Source organism: Scardinius erythrophthalmus (genome assembly GCF_964197995.2).
Source record: "Scardinius erythrophthalmus genome assembly, chromosome: 2".
NCBI lineage: Eukaryota > Metazoa > Chordata > Actinopteri > Cypriniformes > Leuciscidae > Scardinius > Scardinius erythrophthalmus.
The window spans coordinates 20,877,063-20,896,917 of NC_138222.1; the positions used below are offsets into that span (position 1 = coordinate 20,877,063).

A 19,855-nucleotide genomic window follows, 5' to 3' on the forward strand; every position below is an offset into this window, starting at 1 on the left:
TTTCCAGGTCTCTGTGAAACAGTGTCTGAAAGTCCTCCTTTAAAAATGTTACACACTCTTCATATATTCAATACATCGTTGTGCTCATTAATTATGTTTGTTTGATATGTTAGTTAAGGGGCTGAATGCGTTCATGCTTCAGTATGGTAGTCATGACCTTTCATCCTAGTTTGTCATAGTTTACTTTCTGTCTGCAAACAGCTGGTTTCTTTATCTCCATGTTACATCACTTCCTGTCACATGCCATTGTGTTAATCACTGAGAAACAAAACTTCCTGTCTCATCACTTTCAAGATGATTTTTTTTTTCTTTTTACAACATCATAATTCAAATGCTGATACTATTAAGCCAGGATACTAAAGATCCTTCCTAATTTTAGAAACATGGCACACATTCAAACACATTGTTTCTAATAAAACTTTGCATTTAAAGGTCTGATCTTTCGTTATCCTGAGGAGGACTATGAGTCATTTCCCCTCTCTGAGTCTGTACCCCTCTTTTGCCTGCCTATGGGGGCCAATATTGAGTGCTGGGCTCCTAGCACACGCTACCCTTTACCCATCTTCTCCACATTTGTCCTCACCAACTCCAATGGGGAAAAGGTAGAGTAAAATGTCTTGATGTCAGTATGATCCTATTATCATTTAGCTAAATGTGTGAAGTGCAAAATGGTCAAATGTGCTTTCTTCATTCTTTTAATTGTGGTGACATGTATTACATTCCTTAACAGCACCTTAGTTAGCTGGAAGACATTAAATTTTACCTAAATCTGTTCAGGATTAATTGATGACATAGGTTTGAATTACATAAGTAGTTTTATAAAAAGTTTCTGTGCTTCATCAGGTCCTATTTCTTTTTTCATCTGCAGGTGTATGGAGCTGGAATACAGTTCTATGAGCCGTATCCTGTGGACGGCCTCAGTGAGAAACAGAAGATCCAGCTGGGTCTGGTCTCCACTGTGGAAAAAAAGGTCATACCAAACCGCACTGTCAACACCAACAAGTGCATCTGCCTACTGTCCCGCTGGCCTTTCTTTGAGTCCTTCAAGAAATTCCTCATGTTCCTTTACAAGCTGTCAGCCAATGGAGTCAACCCTCTGCCCATTGAGAAGTACAAACAGATTCTTACTTCAACTGTAGTTCACTTTTGTGACTTTTGTGTTAAACAGTACACTTTAACTGTGTCCCAATTTAGAGGCTGCATCCTTCAAAGCAGGAAAGGCCAAGCCTTTAAAGTCTGCGAAGGTCGAAACTGTGCGTTGTTAAATGCGACGGTCTGCCCTATGGAGGATTGATCTTATCGTCTAGCAACTGTGACAGCTGCCATTGATAAGCGGGAATAACGTTTTTTGAAAGTTATATTCAACTGTCTAAAAAACAAAATAGGGTTCACAACCTGTTTAAATATATTCACAGTGGTCCATTTTTTGTACATAATAAATAGTATAAAACTATATAAAGTTTCATCTTAATAAGATTTAAGTCAACATTTGAAGCTTTAAAGTTTTATATATATTTGTATCGTTATATATTCGAGAAAGTTGAAACCCAATACTTCTCAAAAAATCCTGTCCTCACCGGCGCACAATGAATCTTGGGATAGGCTAGGCTATGAAGGTTGTTGTATCATTCATTGCCTGGGAAACAAAGGACACAACTGTAGGCCTCATTCGAAGAACATGCCACTGTGAGGTATTCGGCCTTTGAATGCAGCCTCTGAATTGGGACTAGTACTGCACGATTAATCATTTCGCAATTGCAATGTCAAGCCTATGCGATTATATGATGCAAAATGCTGCGATTTTATGAAATAAATAAATGCATGTTGTGAACATGACAACAAATTCTCTCTGAGAGCTGTTTGCCCATTTTCTATACCGCTAATAAAAAGAAGACCAGTCAGTTTGAGTTTAGGCAGTGGCATGTGTGGCGCGTATGGTCACGTCGTGACTTTTTCTGGTGTGCAGCGCGGAGAACAGGTGAAGATGGATGCCAAACTGGTGGCCAGAAAAAAATTCTACCTCTGTTATATGGCGATATTTTGGCTATAAGATAACCGACACTGAGCAGGGAGAGCAGGGCTGCCAACTCTCAATCATTCAGCGTGAGACTCACGCAATTGACACTTTTCACACGCTCTCACGCCACGCATCCATTTTCTCACGCAGAGAAAAATCGCAAAGCAGAGAGGACACTGACACCGACAGACTATACAGAGCAGGTTACTTTTGATAGTTAACAAATTCTCAGATTCTGTCAATTTTATCATGAAATTCAAACAATAACGTTTTGGCGCTTGTAAATGTGACGTTACAGATCGTGGTCGTGAACCGAACATCTCTTACTCTTTACTACTAGTTATAGTAAATAGTAATAGTAAATAAACACGAATGAACAATTTGTGTGTTGAAAGATACAGTACAACTTACCAAAATGTTTATGCCTCATACATAATATCGATCAATCATTGTTTTTTTTTTCAACCGTGGAAAGAGGTCAGTAAAACAGCAGGAGAACAATGTCACATTACCTCAGGAAAGCCATTTGATAGCTCGTTAGATGGATAGACAAATTATAGATATAGAGAGGAGTAGTTTGCTAAATATGTGCACTATATTAAATATTGATTATATTTTTACTTATATCATTAAAATATTGTAACGTTGTTATTATAGCCTAGTAAAAACCACATTATATTTAATTTGAGTTGTTAATTTTAACCTTTAATAATAATACCAGCAATAATACTTTCTTGATAAGAATTAACATGTATCTACTGTACCTAATATTTATCCAAATGAATCAATATTGAATCAAGATCGGAATCAAATCACAAGATTTGAATTGAAAACGTGAAATTTGTGTTAAGCAATAATAAAAACAGTTGCCTACCAGTCATTGTAACATGTTGTCACTAAACTTAACAAAATTGTTTAGTTACCAAATGTTTTGACAATCACACAATACACTTCTACAGTTGAGAAATACACATTTCAGCATTATCACTAATCTGTGTGTGCATTTCTTCCTTGAGAACCAAGCAAGTTGACTCATGATACCATTTGTTTATTATATCACAATCGCATATCTCAATATTGACCTCAATAATCGCAAATCGAGCAGCCCTAATTGGGACACAGCTATTTTATATTCAGTAATGTTAACTCAATTTTTTTTAAATGACAATAATAGTATTTTGCACAGTCTGAATCCAAAACCTAATGAACATAGGCAATTCTCTTCCAAGACAGCATAGCCCATCATGGAACCTCATAAGTGACTGATTTGAAAAGCTGTGCTTAGATTGTTACTGTGTGTGTCTGACACAATATAATTCTAATAGAATTTTACATTAACATGTTACTAAGCTAATTATACAGTAATCTAAAAATACAGCACAGCATGAAAACATTGGGTTTTATTGACAATTTGTAGTGTTTAATGAAATATTTATAATCAAGATTTCTCTCTCTTTGTCCACAATCTTGGATTTATATTGATATACTCTATACTGGATTTATTTTTATTGGATTTATATTTACTTAGCTTGTTGCAATTCCTACCTTTTGTAAAAGCCTTTGAATCAGGAGTGTGTTTATAAGGCCTTAAAATACAGCCTACATAGACAGCTCACTATGTTTTTTTTTTTTTGTGTGTGAAAAGTGAACATCAGAGTTCACTGTAACTATTGCTGTCTATAACTGACACTTACACCAAGACATAATTAATGTTGTTAGGGATCAGCCTGGCAGCTGTTATATCAGTATATCTGTATTAGCAGTAAAACACCTATTCATGTTTTTAACAAAACTGTTAATTGTTTGACTGTGATATCGAAATACGAGTTGGGTTAATATTTACTTATTTTGTTTTTTTCAGACACATATCCCACTTCATGCACAATGTCTCTTTCCCTTCACCTCAGAGGCCAAGAATACTGGTCCAGGTGAGGATTGTCTTTTATATATATATATATATATATATATATATATACACTTTTTTTTTGTTTTTTGTATTATTTAGTTATTGCTCAAGTCTTCTGTAATCATATATTTGTTTTGTTTTTTCCTTCCGACAAGCTGTCAGCACATGACACCTTAATCCTGTCCCAACCTGTTTGTACACCTTTACCATTAAGGTAAATTATTTCTTTGTGATTGAGAAATCGACATACTGTTGCTTTAGATAATGAAATATGAAACAAGTGGCATTTACTTGAATTTAATTGATTCATTTTTGTTTGGACACTTTCATGGGCTGCTTCCCACAGAATTTTGTAAGATTATGGGGTCCCACTTTGACATCACATTGCACAACTGACTATATACTTATTTAAATAGAGCACAGCCTTTGGCGTTTTGAAAAGTGCATTAATCCATTCCATGATTTTGCTTTTAGCTTGATTGACAGATGCTCTGCTAAAGCAATGCACAGAACACAATGTTAGAGACCTTTTATGTAATTATTAGAAGTGTAAACAATCTTTTCAGTTTATGAAACTATGGCAGGACACATTAGTTTTCTCTTCAAGGTGGAGTGGTGGTGGTTTTACTATCTAAAGATCAGAGAAGGATTGTCCACCCAAAATTGCAAATTCTGTAAACATATAAAATAAAAATTCTTCTGTGGAACATTATAGAAGATATTTTTCAAGTTTCAGTTCCCATTGACTTAAAAAAAAAAAAAGACTTTGACCATGAACTTCTCTGACCACTTAAATGAGTGTTCTAAGTAAATGAAAAGGGTCATGAAACCCACCGTTTTGAGAGTGTTGCATATTACATCACACGATATTTTTTAATATTAAGGTGATGGTGCTCAGTGGCTAAACTAGAGTTTTACACATGGGGTGGCTAGGAGTGGCTTAGGCTACTTCAGGGGGCCCATAGACCATGAAATTAGTGTGTAACCCTAACTTAGCATAAAAAAAACAGGAATGAATCCTATGATTGCTGATTAGAGGTAGAGGTGATAATTCACATAACCAGTTTTTCAATGTTGTAGATAGTGTGGTCCACATTAGCTAAACATTCCTATACCTTAACTTGTGACACTGTGACTGTTAATATTCTCTTAATATTCAGTGTTAATTTACATTAACAATGTGTCGCACCATCACACATCAACACAAGAGGTGAAAAGAAATGTCAATCAGCATCAAACTGAAAGTAGCAAATTCAATTTTGTGGTGGTAGCCAATCAGATGACAGTGCCACAACAGACACCCATCTGGCTCCACCACTGAAGTTTCTGTAAGGCACCTTTAAATTCTATCGACAGTATTGCTTTAACAAATGATTTGTATTCATAACTACTGTAAGTGTTACAGTGGAAGTCTATGGGGCAAGCATTGCATCGAGATAGACTTTAAAAGGTTTTCAAAATAGTCTCATGAATGAAACATTATGCATGTTAACATGAGACTAGTTTGATAAAATTGCTTATTAACCTTGTCAGTGCAAAGTTATAGCCAGTAATATTGGTAGCTTTCACACATTACATAACTATCCACAAATGACTGATTACATGGAGCAAACACCGAAATTACACTGGCAGCACATAATCAGAAGTTCTTCCTAGAACAGTAGTTCCACTGTCAAGGCCTGCTTACATTAAGGTCAATAACTATAATGAAAACTAATAATTTTTTTAATAATGGTTCTAATTCCATGGAAATGGGGAATTCCATTTCACAACTGTAACGATAATGACACACAGGAACGATATAAATGGAATCACTTTCAGAATGATTTTTACAGCTGATGAACAGCCAAATCAGAATCCACCTTTTAAAGAGATTGAGCATTTAAAGCGGCAGGTGACATAACTGCAACCCATGTTACTAAATGTATTTCTTCCACCAATTAAAACCACTTCTGTAAAATTAGCATCTGATTTTTTTGGTTACGTAGACTATTCTCTCTCTTCCTCTTCTCCATTCTCAGTGGAGCAGACTACGGTACACTGCTCATGAATCTGGGCCCAGAAAACTGTGCCACACTACTACACTTTGTCCTGCTGGAAAGTAAGATCCTGTTGCACTCTCTGAGACCAGCTGTACTGACTGGAGTGGCTGAGGCCGTTGTGGCGGTGAGTGTTTGGTAAAAATAAAATAAAAATACTTTAGGGTAAATTCACTGAACAGTTGGGCCACTGTTACACTTTTACAATATTTCACTGAAAAAAACATTTGCATTTATTTTTATAAAGCATTCTAAAGATTCAGATTTAGGTAACCTGATCACAGTGGTGTAGTGATGCTGTATAGTCCTAGTAAAGTATGCCAGATTATGGTAGTCTGTGTATATGTATGTATTGTGTGTGTGTGTGTGTGTGTGTGTGTGTGTGTGTGTGTTATTATGTGTTATATTATTGAATAAGTAGGATTCATCATCATTATCATACTCCTTCCAGATGATCTTCCCATTCCAGTGGCAGTGTCCGTATATCCCTCTTTGCCCTCTGTCTCTGGCGGGGGTCCTCAACGCACCATGTCCCTTCATTGTGGGTGTTGACTCTAGATACTTTGACCTCTACGATCCCCCACCCGACGTGGTCTGCGTGGACTTGGACACCAACACTATATACTTGTGAGCACCCTCAATCTATAAGATTTAACATTTGGGAATTTACTGCTCTATTTGTGCTTTTTATTTTATTTATTTATTTATTATTTTTTTAGGCATGCTTATTTTCTGCCTTTTTTCCCCTTCATATTTGCAATGTGTTTGTTTTAGGTTTGATGAAAAAAAACACAGTAACTGGAAGAATCTCCCAAAGAAGCCCTGCAAAAGTCTTATCAACTCTCTAGGAAACCTGCACCAGCAGCTTGCCACTGGTAAGATCTCCTTTCACCTTTATAGCTTTATTATTCACTAAAATATTGCTGCATCTCAAAAATATCAGAAAATTCTTTCCAAAAAAAAGCATTTGAGCATTTGTTTCCATACAGTTCGGCGTGAAGCACTTGAAGGCTTGGCAGTGGAGATGACCCCTATCGAGGCAGACTTCACCTGGCATAAAAAAAAGACGGAGTTAGAGATGGAGATCCAAGAGGTGTTCCTGCGCTTTATGGCCTCCATACTGAAGGGCTACCGAACCTACCTCAAACCCATCACACAGGCACCTTCTGATAAAGCTACTGCTGCAGACTCACTCTATGACCTGCAAGGTAACTCCTACAGCTGAATAGTGGACATGTCTAGTCAAGTCACCTTCATTTATATAGCGCTTTTAACAGTATGGACTGTTTCAAAGCAGCTTTACAGTGATAATAGGAAATTACAGTAAAACATAGATTGTTTTGGCTTTACAGCAGCTCTAGAATTAAGTTATTATCCAGCTAAAGTTAGTTTTGATTGATTCACTTCCGTTGCAAAGATCATTAGTTATTTAACTTATGGGCCGCTTACATGACACCATTCTAACAGAAAACCCTTAACGCTCTCCAGCCTGCTAATTTGCAAAACAACAGTGCCTGGTGGCTCGAGAACGCAAACCTTGAAATAGGTTCCAAGGTGCAAGCCTTGAAGAAAAAAATGAAAAAAATGTTTATATATAATATATATATATATATATATATATATATATATATATATATTTTTTTTTTTATATGTATCTCTGCGCAAGCTTTGAAAATGCTGACGGCGTGCACATGCGTATTACGTGTTTAGTCTATAGGTATGCGCGTTTGAATATATATGTGCGCAGGCGTGTAGTCTGTCTTTATAAATTGACCTCAAGAAATTACTTGTCTGGCCTTAAAAATTTATAATACAGAATTATTTATCGCTTCTGCGTAGCCATGTGAACCAGAACTATTTTGACAACGTTTTATCTGTACAATGGTAAAGGGAAGGAGAAAGGGGGCCTTCACAGGTGAGAGACTAGTTGACACTTCAGGACTGCGTTGCCGTCGTGTCCAGGCGCAGGTCCTTCATCAGATCTGGATACGGCCTGGATCCGGCGGACTGCGGTAAACCTCGGGATAAACAGAGAGACTAATATTAGTGTAGACAACATTCTTCTTATGATGTAACGAGTACATCACGATTTATGGGGAGTGTTCCCGGTTCCGGCTGACCTAAACTATGAAGCCTAACATTGAATTAATGAAGTTTATAATGTGTTATGTGTATGCTCGGTCAAAAAGATGTGTTTTTAGTCTAGATTTGAACTGACAGAGTGTGATCAGCAGCAAGCAATGTGTTGAGATCAGCAACTCTCATGTGTAGTGACATGAGATCTTGTTTTTGTGTCTGAATAAGCTCCACAAGTGTCACGTGCTGTGCTGGCGAGACAAGCCAGTAGGATGTCCCATTGCTCCTCCCCTTTTTGTAATAGCTAATAGCTTTTAGCTTTTACATCTCAGCCATGAACAAGATTTGCTACTTGTAATTGCTAGTCAAGTGGTATCAGAGGGAGGGACATTCTTATTATAGAGAGCATTTGATTGGTGACTTCTCTTGCACTCATTTTGTCCAACATGCTTGGTCCGTTTGTTTCCGCAGTTCAAGAACGACATTTTAGGATTACGCTTGCATACAGATGCTCTCAAAGCTAAGAGACATGGACTAAAATTCATAGCAAGACATGTCTCTATATGTGCCTATGTAAAGTGTAATTATCAAGTAATGATCTACTGTAACTGATTTGTCATTGACTAATGCTGATGTCTCTTCCTTTAGGATTCTTGAAGAGCAGAGATCGTGCTCATCAGAAATTCTACTCTCAGCTGACCAAGACTCAGATCTTCATCCGCTTCATCGAGGAATGCACTTTTGTCAGCGACAAAGACACCGGTCTGGCTTTCTTCGATGACTGCATTGGAAAAGTAAGATGTGCAAAAAACAATACACATATGCAGAATCCTATATTGTAATATAATACAATAAACTAAAATATATTTTTGTTATTAGTGGTGCACTCTTAGGTATCATTACTGTTGCTCATACTTGCTTATACTAAAATGTCTGCCCATTGGATAATAAAATGACCTGAAAAATTCCATAGATTTTCAGTGAAGGTAGAACCTGAGTCTTCCCTAGGGAATATAATGGAGACTTTAGGGGTGGACTCTTTTAACTTAGCAACCACCTAGAACACCAAGGAATTTGTTAACAATGGCTCAGAACACCATGGCAACTGTATATCAATGCACTGGAAACTACCTAGAACCCCTAGCAACAACATTTATGAGTTTGTTAAAGTGTTAACAAACTCATAAAATACCTGAGCAACCACATAACAACATGGCTACCACCTTGAACATCCACCATCATACAGCGGCTTGGTAGACACCACTAGGCACCACTCACACTTTCTTAAGAAAATGTAAAAAAAAGTAGAAGTATTCTTATCGGCAGGGCCGGCCCGCGGCATAAGCGGAATAGGCAAATGCAAGGGGCGCCACTTATCCATAGGGGCGCCAAAATGAGTGAAAGAATTAATTTTTTTTTTTTATTACTTTTTTTTTAATAATACTATTTTAAAACCATTAATTCGAAATACTACCAAATAAAGCAAAAAAAACTCTGGTCCGGCACATCAATTTTCCCCTGGCTGTGATAGGGGGCAGGCTGTGATGCATTGGGCACCAGGTAAAATCTTGCCTAGGGCAGCAAATTAGTCAGGGCCGGCCCTGCTTATCGCCCAATGGGAAGAATTCCTATGATTGAATTTGTTTCCCACATCTCTCTTTCAGCTTTTTCCTTCCGACAAAGGACCGGACAAGGGTACAAAGGTGAGCCATTTCTTTTCAGTAAGGTGTTACTGTGTCATGCTTGATATCAGATTAGTGTTACGCCCAATGTAAGGCAAAGCAAAGGAAAACACAAACTGCCCAGGATATGTTTAGAGTATAAACCATGATGGCAGCAGATGGAGCTGATGATTAATGTGGCCTCTGTTTTACTGACCTTTGTGCTGTTTTGGAACGGCAGTTTTAAAGACTATAATAAAGGACATTAGTCTTAGTTCTACAGTTAAGGGAAATGTTGGAACAGATGGCCGTTACTCTTCCTACACTGAGCAACTGGTTTAGTGGAGTAAATAATTGACTCTGCCATCTGCTGTTGGGTGCATTGGCACATCATTTATCTAAACAATCTTAGCATGGGAATAATATGGAGAGAGTAATGGAAAGTTCCAAGAACTGTCTTCAGGCTGACGGATAACAAAAGCCAGAGTACTTTGTTAAAAGAAAAAAAAAAAAAAGTGTGCGTGTATGTATGTATATATATATATATATTAGGGCTGGGAATCGATTAAAAAAAAATAACTAATTAATTGCACAATTTGCTGTAATTAATTGCATTTTCCCCAAGCTTGTAATCATCTATATTTAAACTTAGAATCACCTAATTAAATTAAACAACACAGGAAAAAATTTCCCTATTAAAATAATATTAATCATCAATATATAAATTTTTTTTTTCAATAATCAATCAACATAATCAATTAAACAGATATTTTTATTTTTTTTTATTTTTTTTTAATTATCAAAATAAAATATAGTCCTACAAAACTATTATTACCAGAGCATGTGATCAGAGCAGCGTTAATTCCCCCAGCCCTAATATATATATATAGTGAGGGAATAAGTATTTGAACACCCTGCTATTTTGCAAGTTCTCCCACTTAGAAATCATGGAGGGGTCTGAAATTGTCATCGTAGGTGCATGTCCACTGTGAGAGACATAATCTAAAAAAAAAAAAATCCAGAAATCACAATATATGATTTTTTAACTATTTATTTGTATGATACAGCTGCAAATAAGTATTTGAACACCTGAGAAAATCAATGTTAAAGGGATAGTTCATAGATATATACACTAGATGTCGCCTTGGCTACGGCAGTTCATTGGAACGAATGTCTTTAAGGCGACATCTAGTGTATATATCTATGCACCAGTCTGCGTACACGTCACACACCAGGATGCGCGAGCGCCCTCAGATCACTTGGACGTGACTGTGTTACAAGAGCTAAAAACGATATAAATACTGTTCGTTTTCTCACACAAACCACTCGTTTTGTGTCTTAGGCCATCAATGTGTACTTACGATGGGGAATTGTTTAATTTGGACGATGGGGAATTGTTTTAATTTGGACTCTGTGCATGCTCTTTGAGACCGTGACCATAGACCTGCATTATATGACTGACAGACAAGAACGGTTTGACCTAAAAATATCAAAATTGAAACTACTGCGGAAAAAAAGACACCTACATCTTGGATGCCCTTGAGGTAAGCTAAAACATACCAAAATTTAATTTCAAAGTGAACTATCCCTTTAATATATGGTACAGTAGCCTTTGTTTGCAATTACAGAGGTCAAACGTTTCCTGTAGTTTTTCACCAGGTTTGCACACACTGCAGGAGGGATTTTGGCCCACTCCTCCACACAGATCTTCTCTAGATCAGTCAGGTTTCTGGGCTGTCGCTGAGAAACACAGAGTTTGAGCTCCCTCCAAAGATTCTCTATTGGGTTTAGGTCTGGAGGCTGGCTAGGCCACGCCAGAACCTTGATATGCTTCTTACAGAGCCACTCCTTGGTTATCCTGGCTGTGTGCTTCGGGTCATTGTCATGTTGGAAGACCCAGCCTCGACCCATCTTCAATGCTTTAACTGAGGGAAGGAGGTTGTTCCCCAAAATCTCGCAATACATGGCCCCGGTCATCCTCTCCTTAATACAGTGCAGTCGCCCCGTCCCATGTGCAGAAAAACACCCCCAAAGCATGATGCTACCACCCCCATGCTTCACAGTAGGGATGGTGTTCTTGGGATGGCACTCATCATTCTTCTTCCTCCAAACACGTTTAGTGGAATTATGACCAAAAAGTTCTATCTGACCACATGACTTTCTCCCATGACTCCTCTGGATCATCCAAATGGTCATTGGCAAACTTAAGACGGGCCTTGACATGTGCTGGTTTAAGCAGGGGAACCTTCCGTGCCATGCATGATTTCAAACCATGACATCTTAGTGTATTACCAACAGTAACCTTGGAAACGGTGGTCCCAGCTCTTTTCAGGTCATTGACCAGTTCCTCCCGTGTAGTTCTGGGCTGATTTCTCACCTTTCTTAGGATCATTGAGACCCCACGAGGTGAGATCTTGCATGGAGCCCCAGTCCGAGGGAGATTGACAGTCATGTTTAGCTTCTTCCATTTTCTAACGATTGCTCCAACAGTGGACCTTTTTTCACCAAGCTGCTTGGCAATTTCCCCGTAGCCCTTTCCAGCCTTGTGGAGGTGTACAATTTTGTCTCTAGTGTCTTTGGACAGCTCTTTGGTCTTGGCCATGTTAGTAGTTGGATTCTTACTGATTGTATGGGGTGGACAGGTGTCTTTATGCAGCTAACAACCTCAAACAGGTGCATCTAATTTAGGATAATAAATGGAGTGGAGGTGGACATTTTAAAGGCAGACTAACAGGTCTTTGAGGGTCATAATTTTAGCTGATAGACAGGTGTTCAAATACTTATTTGCAGCTGTATCATACAATTAAATAGTTAAAAAATCATATATTGTGATTTCTGGATTTTTTTTTTTTAGATTATGTCTCTCACAGTGGACATGCACCTACGATGACAATTTCAGACCCCTCCATGATTTCCAAGTGGGAGAACTTGCAAAATAGCAGGGTGTTCAAATACTTATTTTCCTCACAGTATATATGTATATATATATATATATATATATATATATATATATATATATATATATATATATATATATATAATTTTTTTTTTTTTTTTTTTTTTTTTTTTTTTTTTGCTTTTCCTTTTAACAAAGCACTACAAATATATATATTGATAGAAGGTATTGATCAGCATTTTAATCAAACTCATGAGGGTTTGAAAATATTACAGGAGGTTCATGTATAATACCCTTTTGATGACAATACCTGTAAATGTTAAAACTGTAACTGCATTGCACAGGTCGAAGGTGAGTCGTCTGAGGACACCAGGCTGATGGAACTGGATGAGTCGCAGAAGAGCGAGCACACAGTCTTCGTCATGCCTCCTGAACCCCCTCTGGATGATGGTCCTGACCCCCCTCCCAAATACAGGTACACACACATAGGGATGTCATAATACCAACATTTCAGTCACAATCAATGTCACTGAAATCCCATGAGTCATGATATCAGGTTCAGTACCAGAGCAACAATTTATATGCCTGACACCAGTGGTTCTCAACATGCGGCCCTTCACGAATGCAAATGTGCCCCATGATATGCCAACCACATTTATTTTTGTTTTTAAATTAAAATATATTACAAAATACACTTTAATTTAAAAACAAAAATAAATTGTAAAATTGGATTTACTTTAAGACAAGACTGTCAAAAGGTATACATGAACCTCCCGTAATGTTTTCAAACCCTCATGAGTTTGATTAAAATGCTGATCAATATGGTCAACAATATCAGTGTATATATATATATATTTCTTAGCTTTTCCTTTTAACAAAGCACTCTGGCTTGTGTTATCCGTCAGCCTGCTGACAGTTTTTGGAACTTTCCATTACTCTCTCCATATTATATTATAAATAAATATAAGTTTGAACTATAGTTTTTTGTCTTATAAAATCATTTTGGTGATCATATATGATTTTCAGACATGCGCAGACCTATTATGTACTGACGCAATTACGCAGTTAACGAACACTTAAAAGTGTTAAACAGTCATTTGCATTATTTTTTGTAAAAAATGGGATCAAAATGGACATTTGTTATTAGAGGAGAAAAATGAAATAAGGAACATACCAATTGAAGAAACATGCTAACAAGAAGAGACGTAGCATCAGCATCGACGGTAGAAGAGTGCTGGAGGAATAGAAGAATCAGTTGGCTGTCAGTGAGCGATATGGGCTACCTTTCTGTTTGCTCTGTAGTAAAGTACTGGGCATATGTAAAACCTACAATGTCAAAAGGCATTTAGATACCACCCATACAACATTTGACAAGAAATATCCACCTAGATCTCAGGACAGAGCTCTCAAGATTACTAGCCTTGAAAAAAATGCAATTGCTGAATTTATCTAGCACATTATACAATACAGATTCTTTCAAAGCAGCTTCTCAGTTAACAGAAAAATTAGTGTTAATGTTAGACAATAGTGTCATTATTCATCTCAATTTAGTTCCATGTTGATTCAATTTAGTTCAATAACAGTGTCAATGTAGCACAGTTTATCAGTTATTAAACAAATTCAGTTCATTTTAAACGGCTCTACAGAAGGCAATAGTGTCATTATTCAGCTGAAGTCAGTTCATCAATTATAAATTAATATGATTCGGCTACAAAGCAGCTCTAAAGAAGTCAACCCACTAGGAGATAATCAATGCAAAACATCAAATGCTCAAAGATAAATATAAAAGATGCATACCTGACATCAGAAAGATACATAGTGCTGAATGTATGGAATATGCCTCAGACTATGGGCTCATCTGGCTACAGAATAGCCCTTAGCTTTTTGCAACTTTCCCTTAGTACTTGTTTACTTTTCATTAAGATAAACATTCTCAAAATGGAGACTTGAACTAACAGTTATAATTTGCACTATGATCTTAGACCTGTGGAGTTCACATCCTCTTAGGGAACTGGAGGTAATTTGCATGCAAGAGCCTGGGAAAAGGCACACCTTCTGCAGAAGGGAAAGCATCCCTAAACTCTCAAGTTTTTTTATAATTTAGTCTACATCTGTGGGGATGAGACTCTTGTTACAGTGACGCATTGCTGCCACATACATATTATGTTTTCCACTCAATTATGTCATAATAACGAGATCTTATATCGTTAAAACGACATATTTTCTCTTAATAACGAGATCTTATGTCGTTAAAACAACGTATTTTTCTCGTAATAACGAGATATGTCATAATAACGAGATGTTGTCGTTAAAACGACATTTTCTCATAATAACGGGATGTTATGTCGTTTTAACAACATCTTTTGTCGTAATAACGAGATGTTATGTCGTTAAAACAACATCTTTTTCTCGTAATAACGAGATGCTATGTCGTTAAAACGACATATTTTCTTGGCCTTATAAGGACATGTGTAGTCATGTACAAAATATGCCTTTATCCACATAAAATTGATATAGCCTATAACTCCTTTATCACACTTCTAAGTTAAAAAATCTTAAGCAAATAGTAGAAGCCCCCAATCAGAGGCGAACCTACACTGAATGGGGGCCCCAGGCAAAATTAATCAGTGAGGCCCCTTTTTAAAATATATTTTATATAGGCCTATAAGTTTTTTTTATATAATATATTAATATAAGATTTATGTTTGTTAATAGGCTAAATCTTCATTACCTAGAGATATAATTAAACACAAAGTAGTCAAAACACAACTAACAGAACATAGCCTAAGTTGTTTATTTTTTACAACATTGTGTTCTTCTTTTTTTTTAATTAACAAAATGTCAATCTTCGTCTTTATAACAGAAGATACAATACAATACAAAAATCTTCAAGAGACAGCCTACAATCTTCACATGTATAACGGATTGTCACCTTATAAACCTTATAGTCCTTTGTGTGGTGGAATAAGCAATACTAAATAGAAATATATGGTTAGCATCTTAACTTTATTTTATTAGTTCACTAAGTAAGTATGCTAACTCAACTAATTTAATGTAAAGAGCTGGATACTAATTACTAATTAAATAATGTCAGCTATTAAATGTAGGCTATTGATTAGAGTTGCCATAGACTAAAGATTTTTCTAGACTAGTAGTCATTCATTTAAGCAATTAGGACTAATCGCACGTTTATATTCAATCCTGGGTGCATATAGGCTAGAGCCTATTCCGCGCTCAAGCGCATGCATAAATCTTGCCGCAAAGCACCGTCAAAAGTAGGCTAATGATAATGTGTCTGAAAAAATAACAAAGCATTTTAATTGTTTATTAATAAACTAGCGTTTTCTAAATCAGTGTTGGCTGCAAACATATATCTCCGCTGTAAAGTAGATGCACCTTTCATACGGACAGGATTACATAATCAGATGGTAGGCTACTGTATGTATTTGTTTTCGTTTGGATTTTTTTCATTGGTGGACATTTCAAGCTTTATATAGATAGCTATTCTATATTTCTCATGTCTGTGAGGCTAGTCTATACGCTGTTTTTCAGTTCATTTTTGACACACACTTTTTATTTTATTTTATTTTACAAAAGCACAAAGTTTTTTTGTTGTTGTGAGTTCACACAAATAAAAGTAGTTGCGACTGATGAATTATTCTTTTCTGTATGACCAGAGATGATGGAGTATTTTAAGTTGTTTACACTGCTAGGAAAATGCGAGTGATGGCACCGGCACAAACACTTGGATATGAGCCTAATAATAGCGAACATTTTATCTAGGTTAAGGTTAGAACGAGCGGCCATGTCAGACGGATAAGTCTGACTCTTCATGTTTAACAAATCAAATTCTGTTGCATTTTCTTGCGCCAGTTTGAAAAAGGCGGCTGGAACACAACACTTAGCCTATACAGATAAACGCCCAACGCTGGTGTTTTTCTTTTAAATAAATTCGTTAAGGCTTTAAAATAAATATTGTTTGTGGGCTAATTAATGCCACAATAATTTGTTTATTTTATTGGCTACTTACATTTTTCATTTTTGTTTTGCATTGAGAACCATTTAAAGAATTTGTTGTCCACCGCAATGCCATTCTCCCATAGAAAGCCACGTTAAGAGTTTTCTTTATAATAAAGGGTTTCTATGGGAAGAAAACGTGTAATTAAATGTGTTGCGTTCATATACTGGGCTCATCTGCTTTTCTGTAGGATAGTATGTTTTATTAATAAGGTGTGTACAGCATTTGATCTTTATCACTGTAGTAGCCTATTAAGTCACATTAAGCTATAATTATAATAAGGGTTTCTATGGGAGGAAAACGCTTAGCCTAATGTGCAATTAAACGCAATGTTCATTTTCTGGGCTCATCTGCTAATCTGTAGGCTACACATGCTTTATTAATAAGGTGTGTACAGAATTTTATCTTTTAACATGAATGTCCATTGGGGGCTGCTATTGCTTCAGCTTTTTGAACGTAGAAGTATGATAAAGACATAATTGGTTATGCATTTTATGTGGATAAAGTCATATTTTGTACACGTCACATGTCCTACACATGTCCTTATAAGGCCTAGAACATTTGTCGTTTTAACGACATAACATCTCGTTATTACGAGAAGAAGATGTTGTTTTAACGACATAACACCTCGTTATTACGAGAAAAGATGTTAAAACGACATAACATCTCGTTATTACGACATATTATGTCGGTTTAACGACATAACATCTCGTTATTATGACATAATTGAGTGTAAATGGCAGCAATGCGTCACCGTATCTTGTACCAGTCACACTGAGACATTTCAAATGATGAACATTCTTTGAAAATCACTTGCATTTAAGCAGATCATTATATTTTGCATATAACCATTTTGAGTAAACTGAGTGAAGGGAAGGAAGTGGTGGAGAAACAACAAAGGAGAAGGATCTTCGCTCTGCAGGGTGTGGAGACTGTTAATATGCTGTGCAGACGATCAAAGTACCTGAGGTTCTTCCAGCATTACAGACGTATAATGATTGTTGTGACTGAAGTAGAAGATAAATGACTGGAAAGAAATGCTGTAACTATTGTAATACCCTTAATTTGCAACTCTATGGTTACTCCTTTTCAAGGCAACTTGTTTGTTGGAAACTTCTGTCCAGACCTACTTTTTGTGGCTGCCATTCTCTTACCCCTACACCTCCCTCAGCCCGCATCTAAAGCATCTTTATCCATTAGCACAAGCCCATAATCTATTTCCATGCATCTATTGGCTCATTGAGGGCCTGTTTGCCACTCACAGTACAGCCTTGAGACTTGGCCAAGCACTTTGCTCTCCGCTGGCACTGTTTGCAAAATAATCGCCCCCAAATTTAGCCCATATAAATCCTTGTTTTTTTACCGTCTCTTAGAGTAATGATAACCATTCTGTATCCCAAGGTTGTTTTAAAAATTGTATTTTGTGTGTGTTGCAATTTTAGTTGTAGCAGGATGACACAAAGACGTTCATATTTTAACTGGGTTTGTGAAATGTCTACAGAATGTAAATGTGAAACTGACCAGTAAAATGGGAAGGTTGCAGTGCAAGAAAGTAAAACAAAATGACCATAAATATCAAAGTTTTGCCCATTGAACATATCGAGCAGCAAAATCCAGATATAAACTAAAACTATGGATTAAACAGAATGGTACTTTCATACAATATGACTTAAATCAGTATAAAAAAATGTGCAACAAAAATCTGATATATGACAACAAGTAAATAAAATGTAGAGGGAATGACCTATAGGTATACTGTCTGTGGTATTGTGTTTCTGTCTGTACTGTATTGAGTAGACTTTTTATTTAAAATTTTGTGATTATGTTTGCACTCTGATTTTATTCTGTGCTCCTCTAATTATGAGTCATCTGTGTTTCCACAGTTATCAGAATTTCCCTTGTTTACGGTTGGAGTTGTTTGATCGTCCGCGAGAGCTGAGGCCAGCGCTTAGTACAAGAACCGCAGGGGCCAGTGTGTCCAGCAGCCCTGCCCTGCTGGCCAAAAGAACCAAACAGGTGAAGATTGTTTACATGATTTTATAGTACCAGACTACTGGAAATTCTGAAATGCTATCGCTTATGGTCCAAACTCAGACTTTTCCAGCTTATGCTGTGCCCTACAGATTTTCATTACATTTACACAGGAGTCTTAAAAATGAAAAAAGTTACTATTTTTAACTTGACATCTTAAAAATGCAAGACTTATGGCAGAACATTCAATTCAAACCTTTAAAAGTACAGCCATTAATAATAAATTATAAATTATAAACATATCGACCTCACTAAACAACTAGTCATTTGTTAGATTATGTAATGTTAGTTTGCATGTAAGCCTTAATATCTAGCTAAATTCATTACCTTTATCAGAATCATGATATTCATCAATTTGAGGTCATGAATTCATCAAACTGTTTATCAAAGAGTAGTTTTGGCAATAATTTTAATCTTGCATACTATTTAGGGTGGATACTATGTGAATTGGCCGGTGGGTCAGTGTCTCCATGTCAACAGTGTTATTTCTTTGCTCAAGCATTCCGAGTCGAGTAGCACTTTGTTCTTACTGACTGAGATTAAAATGTAAACCAAAATCATTCCGAGTCGAGTTGCACTTTGTTCTTACTGACTGAGATTAAAATGTAAACCAAAATCAGCTGATCTTAACCAGTCACAGAATTACTTCCCCAAACACAGCTGTTGCTATTTCTCTGGTTGTGTGCTCTTTAGAGATACCCTAGTGGTTTTTCAGTAAGAATGGGTGTATAGGAGACTAATACTTCTGCACCAATTGTCCCTAAAAGAATTCAGTTTTTGTAATATTTTATACTGTCAAGACTCTTGCCCCATGATAACTGGGGGCTCGTCCGGGACCAGATATATATGATATATGCTGCAACACAATAACTTAAAAATAGGCAAGAGTCCTGAAAGCATAAAATAATACAAACTTGGCTTGTAAAAAAAAAAAAAGAAAAAAAAAAGTACTGGGCCAAGGGGTTGGGCTATAGGCATTTTATAAAAGCGTGCACATTCACACGAGGTAAACGTTAGAATTCAATTCAAATATCATTGAGGATACTGTTTTCTAAGAGTCCTTATATGATCTATGTCTAAACTTTAGTAAGTCAGTTGTGACTACATTTAGAATGAAATTAGAAGAATTTGCTCCAGTCTGGAATAAACGTGATATTAAAAGGTAGACCAGCCCGATTCTGCCGGGCGATTTGATTTGATTTTTAAAACCT

The 19,855-nt window shown here is 36.5% G+C and overlaps 1 protein-coding gene across 6 annotated transcripts in view; it reads left to right on the forward strand.

Moving 5' to 3' along the window:
• The window catches only part of dennd4c (DENN/MADD domain containing 4C), a 201,057-nt gene that overhangs the window by 123,077 nt on the left and 58,125 nt on the right, over positions 1 to 19,855 (forward strand). For all 6 annotated transcript variants that reach the window (XM_081350713.1, XM_081350716.1, XM_081350715.1 and 3 more), the window contains exons 5-16: positions 433 to 602; positions 869 to 1,110; positions 3,879 to 3,945; positions 4,079 to 4,137; positions 5,945 to 6,089; positions 6,414 to 6,589; positions 6,737 to 6,837; positions 6,952 to 7,170; positions 8,687 to 8,832; positions 9,703 to 9,741; positions 12,940 to 13,070; positions 18,497 to 18,629. In XM_081350713.1, the coding sequence (XP_081206839.1) occupies positions 433 to 602; positions 869 to 1,110; positions 3,879 to 3,945; positions 4,079 to 4,137; positions 5,945 to 6,089; positions 6,414 to 6,589; positions 6,737 to 6,837; positions 6,952 to 7,170; positions 8,687 to 8,832; positions 9,703 to 9,741; positions 12,940 to 13,070; positions 18,497 to 18,629 (1,628 nt within the window). The remainder of the gene's footprint in view (positions 1 to 432; positions 603 to 868; positions 1,111 to 3,878; positions 3,946 to 4,078; positions 4,138 to 5,944; positions 6,090 to 6,413; positions 6,590 to 6,736; positions 6,838 to 6,951; positions 7,171 to 8,686; positions 8,833 to 9,702; positions 9,742 to 12,939; positions 13,071 to 18,496; positions 18,630 to 19,855) is intronic.